The sequence below is a fragment of the Dendrobates tinctorius genome, unplaced genomic scaffold (genome assembly GCF_039654945.1).
Source record: "Dendrobates tinctorius isolate UK_male_01 unplaced genomic scaffold, ASM3965494v1 ptg000029l, whole genome shotgun sequence".
Classification (NCBI taxonomy): Eukaryota; Metazoa; Chordata; class Amphibia; order Anura; family Dendrobatidae; genus Dendrobates; species Dendrobates tinctorius.
In genome coordinates this window covers 26549465-26562365 of record NW_027361697.1, presented here as the reverse complement: position 1 = coordinate 26562365, position 12901 = coordinate 26549465, and the positions used below count along the sequence as shown (strand labels likewise).

At 45.3% G+C, this 12901-nt stretch overlaps 1 protein-coding gene across 2 annotated transcripts in view; it reads left to right on the top strand.

Annotated features, from left to right (window-relative positions):
• Positions 1-1006: 1006 nt before the first annotated feature.
• Positions 1007-12901, top strand: part of PKN2 (protein kinase N2) — a 159847-nt gene continuing 147952 nt past the window's right edge. The window contains exon 1 of one of the 2 annotated variants that reach the window (XM_073571495.1): positions 1007-1542. In XM_073571495.1, coding sequence (XP_073427596.1) covers positions 1498-1542 — 45 coding nt within the window. In that variant the 5' untranslated portion in view covers positions 1007-1497. The remainder of the gene's footprint in view (positions 1543-12901) is intronic. The other variant, XM_073571496.1, reaches the window with a different exon arrangement.

Here is a 12901-nt window from a genome sequence, read left to right as displayed (position 1 = left end):
GTGTATTATACTATATGGAGCACTATGAGGAGTGTATTATACTATATGGTGGACTATGAGGAGTGTATTATACTATATGGAGGACTATGAGGAGTGTATTATACTATATGGAGGACTATGAGGAGTGTATTATACTATATGGTGGACTATGAGGAGTGTATTATACTATATGGTGGACTATGAGGAGTGTATTATACTATATGGAGGACTATGAGGAGTGTATTATACTATATGGAGGACTATGAGGAGTGTATTATACTATATGGTGGACTATGAGGAGTGTATTATACTATATGGAGGACTATGAGGAGTGTATTATACTATATGGTGGACTATGAGGAGTGTATTATACTATATGGAGGACTATGAGGAGTGTATTATACTATATGGAGGACTATGAGGAGTGTATTATACTATATGGTGGACTATGAGGAGTGTATTATACTATATGGTGGACTATGAGGAGTGTATTATACTATATGGTGGACTATGAGGAGTGTATTATACTATATGGTGGACTATGAGGAGTGTATTATACTATATGGAGGACTGTGGGGCACATTGTAATATATGGAGGATTATGGGGTGTATTATACTAAACAAGCAAACTGCTGCCTATACATGGAGTGATTGGATTGTTACTGGCGGCACAGAAATCCTTGTTCTCAGCAGCACATCGCCGGTGTAAACTGTAGCTGTGCTGCTGATAACATGATACTGTATGGTGATCTGTTAGTGATCCATTAGTGATCGTTCTGTCCCCATCATTCTTTCTCAGACAGTGGGAAGAGGCCGGGAAACAAGTTTTGAACGATTTCCATATTGTTGATCACAATCATTTAGTGTCCTGAACTCAGCGCATGTAAATATAACAGAAGTGCAGTTCTGGGTGATGGGCAATGTGAGAGCATTTGGGGCCCCATTTTAAACTTTGCCTAAAACCGGCCCTGACCGTAAGAAATGTTTAATGGCAGGAGGCGGACAGCTGCACCGTGCACATCACCCGGCTGCTCTCCCCCGTGGTAACGACGCCGGCGGATAATTCAGACACTGTCACTTTGCGCTGCGCCCTCCCCGACTGGGCAGAGCAGGAATATCCGACCAGCGCGCGGTTCCCGGGGCCGACACTAGGGGGAGCTGCGGTAAAGGCGGCACTTGGCATACCCTCCTCGGGTCGTTGTGTACTACCCTGTCCGAAGATCACGTGACGGTCGCAAAACGTCGTCCAGTGCGACAGCGTGACACGCAAACGGTGCGACAGGCGCGGAGTGCGGGCGGCGAGAGTCGGAGGGGGGTCTGAGAGGGCTGCGGGCTGGGGCAGGGTGAGGGCGGAGGAGGCGGTGCTGCCATTCCCTGCTGGTTTCCTGTATCCCCGCTTCCTCTCGGTTTCCCAGCGCTTCTCTTCATGTGAGGAGGGGGCGCTTCTCTCCCTCCCCTGTGTGCTCGGAGCCTCCCTCCATTCCCCCAGGTGCTCGGACAAGAGCAGCCGGAACCGCCATGGCGTCCAACATGGACCGGGAGATTATCCTGACCGACTACCAGGTGAGGGGGCCGGGGACGTGCTGTGGACGGTGCGGAGCCTCGGGGAGGTCTGTGGCCGCCGTCCTGCCCGCTGCCTCCCGGCCGGGAGCGGGGAACTTACTTTGTGAGCAGCAGAGAGTTGTGCAGAACTTGTGCAGAGAGGGATCCTGGGACCTGCAGGCAATGAATGACAGGCACAGGCCTGCTCCAGGGGTGGCTGCTGGGGCCAATCCTGCCCCAGGTGGGCAGCCGAGAGGGGTCCGGCCCCAAGGTGGGCAGCCGAGAGGGGTCCGGCCCCAAGGTGGGCAGGCGAGAGGGGTCCGGCCCCAAGGTGGGCAGGCGAGAGGGTTCCGGCCCCAAGGTGGGCAGCCGAGAGGGTTCCGGCCCCAAGGTGGGCAGCCGAGAGGGTTCCGTCCCCAAGGTGGGCAGCCGAGAGGGTTCCGTCCCCAAGGTGGCCTGCCGAGAGGGTTCGGGCCCCAAGGAGGGCTGCCGAGAGGGTTCGGGCCCCAAGGAGGGCTGCCGAGAGGGTTCGGGCCCCAAGGAGGGCAGCCGAGAGGGTTCGGGCCCCAAGGCGGGCAGCCGAGAGGGTTCGGGCCCCAAGGCGGGCAGCCGAGAGGGTTCGGGCCCCAAGGCGGGCAGCCGAGAGGGTTCGGGCCCCAAGGCGGGCAGCCGAGAGGGTTCGGGCCCCAAGGCGGGCAGCCGAGAGGGTTCGGGCCCCAAGGCGGGCAGCCGAGAGGGTTCGGGCCCCAAGGCGGGCAGCCGAGAGGGTTCGGGCCCCAAGGCGGGCAGCCGAGAGGGTTCGGGCCCCAAGGCGGGCAGCCGAGAGGGTTCGGGCCCCAAGGCGGGCAGCCGAGAGGGTTCGGGCCCCAAGGCGGGCAGCCGAGAGGGTTCGGGCCCCAAGGCGGGCAGCCGAGAGGGTTCGGGCCCCAAGGCGGGCAGCCGAGAAGGGTCCGGCCCCTGGTGGGCAGCCGAGAAGGGTCCTGCCCCAGGTGGGCAGCCAGTGACAGTCTTGCCCCAATCGCCTCGCCTAATAATGGGGGATTGTGCCCCCCCTCCATCACCTGCAAAGATCCCTGGTGTGTCATTGCTCATCACATATAAGATCTCCATTGATCGTGCACGATGGGGAAAGCATTAGCACAAGTGACATATTGGGGCATCCTAATCCCATGGAGACGACTGATATTGTAGTGATGCCTGATAAGTGTAAGGCCAGTCTCGTGGCTGTAAGGGTATGTGCACACGTTGCGGATTTTGCCCTGCGGATCCGCAGCAGATTCTCCTGCGTTGTACAGTACCATTAAAGTCTATGTAAAACGAAAACCGCTGTGCACATGCTGCGGAAAAATCCACAGGATAAACGCTGCGGGTTCATTTCCGCAACATGTCAATTCTTTGTGCGGATTGTGCAGCATTTTACAACTGTTCTTTTATAGGAATCTGCAGGTGTAAAAACAGAGGCGAAATCCGCAGTAAATCTGCACTAAATCCACAGGTCATTTTACCTGCGGATGTAGCAAAATCTGCGCCGAAAAATCCGCAGGGTAATCCGCAACGTGTGCACATACCCTTATACGGCATCATTAGCTGGTCCATATTACTTCCACAAGGAGTGGACCCCCCCCCACCCTTCTCTATAATGTTTCGAACTCTTTAGATCCCACTTTTGAAACTAAGCTTTTAGATTTCCATAGTGTTAAGGAGGGGGGCCGCTGGTGTCTCTGCTGTGATTCACATTCACTTAGTAGAATTGCAAGGATTTGGGTCTTGCAGGCTTAATATGGACTTATCCGCTGGCCGTATAGCAGGAGTTGGTCAGTTGAAATCCGGTCTGTCATTAGAAGTAATTTATTGGTTGTGTTGTCATTTATTAATTAGAATTTTGCTTTTAATTTGGTTGTCATTAAGTCACCTGATTCATTACATTATTTTTAATGTAGTTTATATTGTTTAAAAAAAAATTTATGTATGTGTGCGCGATATAGATATAGTTCATCATTTTATTGTGTAATTAATTAGAATAATTGTATAATTTTCATTATTGTAAATAATTTGTCAGTAATGTCTGTAGATTCATTCATTGTATATAATTTTAATATTTTTAGGTTCATTATATTTTTGTGTAGTTTACTTTAATAGATAATATAGATTTATTGTATATTTTCTATTTTTTTTTTTTTCTTGTACATATTTCAGTAATATTTGTAGGGGCATTGTTTTAGAAGAACTTGTCAGGCACATATAACATTGATGGCATTTTCCTTGTGGTTCCGGAGACTTCTGCTCACGATACCGTTCTAATTATCATATAATCCAGTTTCTTATAGTGAGAAATGCGTATGACCATGATGATCTAGGAGAGTGTGCATTGTCTGTATTGATTCTTGCTTTGAACACGTCTAGTTTCTTATTGATCGGTTTCTGGGATATCGTTTTTCAGCATAGGTACCCTGGTTTTATTCTACTACGTAATCGCAGTCCTGGAGGAAACAGAATATAATCCCCTTATATTAGCGCTATGTTGTCCTTAATTCCAGGTGGGGTTCAGACAAGCCTAGGTGAAATCTTCCCTTGCTCACAAAGAAGAGTTGCATCCAGTAATCGGATGGCTGTCGTCCATTCATGTCTATAGGTCCATGGAAAATATCGGACCGATTAGATAGATTTTTCAGACACTGCATGTAGAAGATGGAGAAACCTTTTTTTTTTTTTTTTTCTCCCCATCTGAGAAACTTGGATCTTACCCTGATCAGTATAATCGGACTGATATTCTCGGATTAGAGAAAATCGGTTGCGTGACCCTGGCCTAAGTCACAATATGTCAGTAGTTTTATTAACTCTTTTATGGCTGAGGTGGCACAGTGTTGCTGTTTACAGTGGATGATGTTTTTTTTTATTTGCCTCATTATTGGGCTCTATTAAGCAGACAGAAGAAACGATTCCTCGCTTTTGCCTGTTATAGGCGCACAAAGTGCATTACTTCCTTGTTCTCCATGGAATCCTATTGTAAATGTCATTAAAGCAGGTGTTTTCTCTTTTTAGTTGGGAGATGTCACAAGAAGTAAACCATCCTTTGTTTTGGTCTGTGTTCCTGGTAACCTTGTCTATAAACCTCATAGCCGAGGTGTAAGGTTCTTGGTGGCAGAACCGTTTTTTCCACGGGTGTTTTTACATTGTGATTCCCGTATCTTGGTCCTCTTCTTAGGCGTTTATTTATGGGACCCTATTGCTTTTGGAAAATTATAAGCTGCTCTGAAACGGAAGCCAATCGCCAGACCAAATTCAATTAAAGGATGAGAGTAAAGCCGGTTGTGCTGCATGGCACTTGTATATTTCAGAAGGAACAGACCATCTTGTCATTACTTCTAGTTGCTTAGTATATACCCAATATTTCTATACATTTTTGTTATTTTTCAAGTTCTCTACCTCCTGTGTTTTCTGCTTTTTGGGATAGGGATTTAGCAAGTTGTGGGGTGTTGCCTCTGACATCTCAGCCCTAAGGACTGATTCACATGACCATGTAGCGGCCATACTGCTTCCACAGGTCTTGTCTCAAACCAGTAGTCTCATCACAAGACGTACAGTCGGGCCAGAACTTGTGGTCGTAATGCAGACAAGAAAATATGGCTGCTATATGGTCATGTGACTTAGCCCTAAATACAACCATAATAAAGATGAGCAAATAAATTTGCAGGACCCTTGTGCACCGATTACATCAATAGTCCGTGAGTTCTAGATGGGAGCTCTGCGAACCCTCTTGCCAGCATCCCGGCGCCTCTTCTGATTACTAGATGCAATGTCACACCACAGCAATAATGTTGCTTCGGGCTTACAAATCACAGAAGGCAGGAATTCCAGCAGATAGGAGGTGGCTCCCGATGCTCCCATCCGGCAGCCCTGGACTAGCAAGATGGCCGCTGCACCCAGGTTGTGCAAATGTGTTCACTATTCTCTAATACACTCAATGCCAACCAAAAGTTTTATATTTTTACACCAGGAAAAGAACCTTGTAGGTAACATGTACCGGTTACAACTTTTCCAACTTTTTTTTCCCTAACTGTTGCGTAAAGGAGGTTATTCCACTGGCCCTTATCAAATATATAATCGTCTAATTCTGTTTGTCTTTCTCTCTGTAACGGAAATCCCGTGTCGCTGATTGGTCGCGGCCGGCCGCGACCAATCACGATGGGCGCAGTCTGGCCGCCAATTGTCATGACGCACGCCACTGCTACCGTCGTGCCAATTCGCATCCGGACTGCGCCTGTTGGTGATTGGTCGCGCCCGGTCACCGCGGGTCATCTGCCACACGGTGGTCAGTGGCGACGCAGCCTGGAGATGACCGGCACTAGCCAGTCATCTCCCGGCTGCGGAAGTATCCCAACCAGCGCTAGCGATCTCGCTCAGTATGTCACGTAGCAGCGACCAGGCCCCTGCTGTGAGATCGCCGATCGTGGTGGATCGTACTGGATCATCTTTTGAACGTCGGTCTCCCGCTGGCCAGCATGCATCGGTGTGTTTGACAGGGACAACGACGAACGACCTCAATACTCTATGAGCAATAACATTTAATGATAATGTATATATTTTACCTGGAATATCCTGTGTATTCATTCTGTTATTCTTGAATCTTCATAAATAAACTACATACATATTCTAGAATACCCGATGCGTTAGAATCAGGCCACCATCTAGTAGTTGATAATTGGGGTCAACAAAGGGGCAATTGTGAATAGAGCACTAGTATCTGCATGCACGACTACTGCTCCATTTACAATTTGAGCAGTAACTCTTATATGGGACCTTGACTCCCATAGTGAATAGAATAGTGGTTACACTTGCACACTACTGCGCCATTTCCATGGTGGACATAGGACCTGTGTCCTCGGGATGACTCCCAGCCATCTAATGATTATTTTCATCAGGAATGGATGTTCTTTAGTAATGAGCAAACATGCGAGGATAAGGTGTTACTCGAACATGCTAGGAAGCTAACCAAGTGTCTTCGGCGTGCCCGAAAATGTTTGAGTGTTCGCGCTTGCATGTTTCGCGACTATTCATTCGACAGCCACATCACATGCGGGGATTGCCTAACAAACAGCCGTGAGACATGCTACCTCAGCATATTTTTTAAGCATGCCGAAGTCACTCGGTTATCACATGTGCATGTTCGGATCACACCTTATCCGAGCACGTTCGCTCACCGCTAATGTTTCATTGCCACCGAGGATCAGCATTGACGCGAATAGCCTGTTCTATTTAATACCTGCAGTGACTGTCGCTGTAGGAGACACTTTTCATGTCATCGATAAAGCTTTTTAATATGATATAGATGTTAAACAGTTTTATCTTGTTCATGCACGTTGGCCAAATGAAATTATAGTTTCTAAATGACTACCATATAAGATTTCCACAATCTTAAATGACTCCACTCCGGTACTTGCCTCTAGCAAATGAACTGTGGATGTCGGGCCGAGGTGATGCTTCAGTAATCCTGTCTTGGAGAAGACCCTCGTTAAAATCTTGTCTTTTTAGGGTAATTCCATAAGTGTGTAAACGTCGTAGTCTTGTAGTTTTTGCTTCTTCTGTATTCCAGGATATTTACATTCTTGGTAAACTTCCTGTTTATTGTGGATGTTCTTTATGATTTCCTTGCTGTTTGCCTGTCAGTCTTGCTTAGTTTCTAGAACTGACCCTAGTGTTGTTCTATTGGATTTGGTGTAGCTCCCATTTGTAATATTTTTTTTTTTTTTTGTCAAAACACATTGGTGGGCTATCACTAGAATTGGCAGGGGTCTGACGGATGTTGCCTCTGCCGCTTGCTATAATTCATTGGCTCTACTTGGCTTTTCCAGGCAAACACATGCCTATAATGTGAGACCATGCAGACACCCAGTAAAAGCGAAATGGAGCCAACAGTAACAAAGTCCTGAGCATTCTGCTGGACCAAACCTGCAGTGTCATAGGGATCTAGGACACTGTAAGTGCAGGTCAGTAGAAGCATAAAGTCCATATATTACATCTGCAATGTGTCCTGTTGGATCTTCTAGATAATACTTTGAATCCACATGAAGTTTTGGAGCGTTTAGGATTTTGCGTTCCTTTCTAATCCCCGCACGGACATCGACAACACTGGTTGACAGAATACACGGGGTCAAAAATAATACTACCGAATACAGTCATACATTTTCAGGAGGAATAACATAGGAACTGTACACAGTTCCTTGTAAATGTTTGTATTATAGAATATATCTAACACAGCATGTCAACAGAAGTAACAGGTCCTCGTTAAACAATCACCTGGAGGCGGCAGATTCCCTGTGGGCTCTTAATGGAAATGTTGGATTTCAGCATGCTTAAGTCTTTGAAGAAGCAATCCTGTTTAATTATTATTTTGCTAAACTTGTGTAAATATGTGTACTTTGAGTGCAATCAAATAATCACTGACTGCCGTTTTCCCCGAATTCCAGCATCACTCAGATATTTTTCTCAATCGTGTGACTGCAGTTCAGACCAGCCAGATCACACATGGGTTTGTGCGAACCGGAAGTGGCTTTTATAATGTACAGTATGTCTGTGGAGCATCAGAATGAGGTTTCATAGGCTTGGATTGTTTGGATAGGTTCACACATCCGAGAAAAATGGACAAATTATTGTGGTCTGACTTTGATCAGAGTGGCATCTGTTTTTATTTGATGTGGAGAAGAAAAAGAGGTTTCGCCACTCAACCTCCACTCTGTCCTCGTGAAAATCAGACCACACTCGGTGTCATCCAAGTGCTGTCCGACTCCCTATGGATGCTAAGCGATTGTCTTCAGCATGCTCGAATAATGTGTTTGAGTCCCTGTGACTGCATGTGTTGCAGCTGTCGAACAATCGCGAGACATGCAGGCGTGTGGACTCAACATATTTTTTGAACACGCCGAAGACACTCGGTTAGCACACAAGCATGCTCGGATAACACCTTATCCGTGCACATTCGCTCATTACTACACGTTTTTACCCAGCTTTAGCAAATAGCATTCTGCTCTTGTTGAAATAAACATGCACGGGTATGAGCACTGGAGTTGAGTGAATATGTTCGGAATCGGTTGCCGAATCTGAATTTGCCATATTCATGCCGAATTTATGTTTGACGATCGTTCCGAACATATTCGTTCATTTCTACTCCCATTTGATCGCAATGACGTTTGGCTGTGTTCGGTGACTATTGCACAAACGATATTCGGCGCAAATCATAAAATCAGAACTGAACTTTGAAAAATTCGCTTAACTCTGATGAGCACCCCTTGTGCCCAAAACCTGTGTCCAGAGTGTTTTCTAGGAAAAAAAAATGTATATCAAAATCAGCTGTGAATTTTAAACTCTAGCAGTGATCTCATGCTATTATTTCAGTGGCCAGCCCCTCTTCTGCAACAGTAGTGAAGGGGGTTTACCTATCTAAATAAATGTGCCTTCAACCCTTTACACTCGTGCTCTTGTGTCGATACATGAAGGCTCTATGCCACCGATAGCTGCTCCATTCCAGGTCCCGGCTGCTTTGCTTTCAGTCTTGTCAGTATATGACCAGGGCAAAAACTGAAGGTAAAGCGGCCGGGACCTGGAATGGAGCAGCTATCGGTGGATTTGGGCAGCTGACTAGACTGGTAAGTTGTGCAGCTTGCTATAATCAGTGATTATGTTGTAAAGAGGTAAACCTCGTTAATTTTGTGATGGTAATGATCTATTACAGGCGGCGCAGTTTTCAGCTGCACTATGGCAGCCTTGTATGTGTTCCTACCTACAGTTGTGGCCAAAAGTATTGACACCCCTGCAATTCTGTCAGATAATACTCAGTTTCTTCCTGAAAATGATTGCAAACACAAATTCTTTGGTATTATTATCTTCATTTAATTTGTCTTAAATGAAAAAACACAAAAGAGAATGAAGCAAAACATTGATCATTTCACACAAAACTCCAAAAATGGGCCAGACAGAAGTATTGGCACCCTCAGCCTAATACTTGGTTGCACAACCTTTAGCCAAAATAACTGTGACCAAACGCTTCCGGTAACCATCAGTGAGTTTCTTACAATGCTCTGCTGGAATTTTAGACCATTCTTCTTTGGCAAACTGCTCCAGGTCCCTGATATTTGAAGGGTGCCTTCTCCAAACTGCCATTTTTAGATCTCTCCACAGGTGTTCTATGGGATTCAGGTCTGGACTCATTGCTGGCCACCTTAGAAGTCTCCAGTGCTTTCTCGCAAACCATTTTCTAGTGCTTTTTGAAGTGTGTTTTGGGTCATTGTCCTGCTGGAAGACCCATGACCTCTGAGCCAGACCCAGCTTTCTCACACTGGGCCCTACATTATGCTGCAAAATTTGTTGGTAGTCTTCAGACTTCATAATGCCATGCACACGGTCAAGCAGTCCAGTGCCAGAGGCAGCAAAGCAACCCCAAAACATCAGGGAACCTCTGCCATGTTTGACTGTAGGGACCGCATTCTTTTCTGTGAATGCCTTTTTTTTTTCTCCTGTAAACTCTATGTTGATACCTTTGCCCAAAAAGCTCTACTTTTGTCTCTTCTACCAGAGAACATTCTTCCAAAACGTTTTAGGCTTTTCCAGGTAAGTTTTGGCAAACTCCAGCCTGGCTTTTTTATGTCTCGGGGTAAGAAGTGGGGTCTTCCTGGGTGTCCTACCATACAGTCCCTTTTCATTCAGACGCCGACGGATAGTACGGGTTGACACTGTTGTACCCTCGGACTGAAGGGTAGCTTGAACTTGTTTGGATGTTAGTCGAGGTTCTTTATCCAACATCCGCACAATCTTGCGTTGAAATCTCTTGTCAATTTTTCTTTTCCGTCCACATCTAGGGAGGTTAGCCACGGTGCCATGGGCTTTAAACTTCTTGATGACACTGTGCACGGTAGACACAGGAACATTCAGGTCTTTGGAGATGGTCTTGTAGCCTTGAGATTGCTCATGCTTCCTCACAATTTGGTTTCTCGAGTCCTCAGACAGTTCTGTGGTCATCTTTCTTTTCTCCATGCTCATCTTTCTTTTCTCCATGCTCAATGTGGTACACACAAGGACACAGGACAGAGGTTGAGTCAACTTTAATCCATGTCAACTGGCTGCAAGTGTGATTTAGTTATTGCCAACACCTGTTAGGTGCCACAGGTAAGTTACAGGTGCTGTTAATTACACAAATTAGAGAAGCATCACATGATTTTTCGAACAGTGCCAATACTTTTGTCCACCCTCTTTTTTATGTTTGGTGTGGAATTATATCCAATTTGGCTTTAGGACAATTCTTTTTGTGTTTTTTCATTTAAGACAAATTAAATGAAGATAATACCAAAGAATTTGTGTTTGCAATCATTTTCAGGAAGAAACTGAGTATTATCTGACAGAATTGCAGGGGTGTCAATACTTTTGACCACAACTGTAAATAGCTGTCACCCAAATTTTCAGCAGTTATTTCTTGTTTGGCAACTGGGGGTTTAGTTAGAGGAAAAGTTTGGGTGAAGATATTTAGTCAATCTATAGTGCCGACAACAAACACCATTGTATTATAATTCAATGATGATAACAATGGTCGAGCTGTGGAAACTGTCGAGCTGCTGTCTGTATAATGAGAAATATAGGATCCTCTTACATGGCAGCGAACTGTTGTCAAAGGGAATCTGTTTACAGAGACACATCCGTGTTCCATCACATGGGAACAGACCGGCTACAGCTCTCCTGTCCAAACTTAATGCCCTCGTTGGCATGCATGAGGCTGTCCAGTTTGGGTCAGGCTACCCGTGGCTGTCCCGTACATCATGCTCTGAACTTGGATGGTGAAAAAGACGGTTGTGTGAAACCAGCCTAAGGAAACAACACCCTAAACTTGGTTAAAATCACACTGTTTATGGCTACTACTGGGCATATACGCTCAGAAGATGTATGCCCGACAGTGGTCACACAGGATGTATGCCTGGGCATCTGCCCACCATAGGGACCCATAGTAAAATGTACATTTCTGTATAATCTTGTCTATTTCGTTTTCCCATACAGCAAAGCAAACAGTACAAGATGCAAAACGGGCCTCGGAGGCCAAAGGAGCATACTTTTGGTCATCGTCTAATTGAATGGGGACCTATGGGAATATTAAAGTATTCATCAGGAAACGCTCCCGACATACACTTTAGGTTAAGTGCGCAGATTAGTACAGTGCTTGTATATGCACCCTTTGTACATAGCGCTGTAGAATGGAGACAGCACAGTAGTCGTAAGTCAGGAGACCAACTAACCGACAATGTTATTAATAAAAGCTTTCAGAGATCACAACTTCCAGCAGCTGCCAAACATTGGGTGTTGTGTTTTTTGTATGTATTTTTAGCCAAAAAATAAAATTGGATGCATAAAGAGAGCAAGAACAGTCGGGTTTAGAAGTATTTGGATAGTGACAGAATTGTCACCTGTGAACTTTGATGTACTGATATGAATCTGGCTATATTCACTTGCCCATGACTTCTTGATTAGGAGCAGGTCTCCTGACCCAAACGCTGCAGCCTTATGCATGCCTACAAGGCTGCTGAGCGCAAATAAGGAGACCCCCCCGGACATGAGAGTGTAACGTCATTGAAAGCAGACAGGGACCACAGGTGAGCAGCAACTAATGACGGCTGATGGAGAGACCTAGCAAAGGATTTCTAGGAGGAAGCTCCGTATTTGGTAAAGTCTTTGCATCCATGTCTTTGAAATAATGCAATTTTAAGATTAACAGTGCTTTGTCATGTGGAGGCTCTGTGAAATATGTCTGCAATTCCAAATTTGTTAATGCAACATTTTTTTGTAAACTCCACTTCTACCCTTTGAAATCAAAGCTGGCGGTCTACACGTCAGTCACAGTTTGATAGCATTGTCTAAAATCCATTGCACTGGAGTACATGGAATTTTCATAATTTAGCCAATCAATGTCCAAGGATTTCCTGACCTAAATGATTTCTTTTTAATACATTTCCTATTTAATATCCAGGGCACCAAATCTCATCAAACTGCAAACTGAGTTGTGTAAACCGGTCCCGAAGTGACTTTCCACCTAAAATGTGCCTCAGAGTCTGAGCAATAATGTAGCCTGGATTGGGGAATTGCTGATGGCGCGGCCAAGCTGCTTGTCAGCGCAGAGCAAATCCACCAGATAAGGCTACGTTTTTAGTTAGTTTTTTACTTTGCGTATTTTCGAAAACATGCAAGTAACCTATTTTAATTAATGGGTGAGAGAATTTACAACATCAAAATCTCACCAAAGCTCGTTGCAACTACATCTTTTTTTTTTATTTTTCTTAAACATTTAAAGGACTATCCCCATCTCCAAAATCCTTTATTTGTAGTAAGTGTAATAACATTAGCAAAT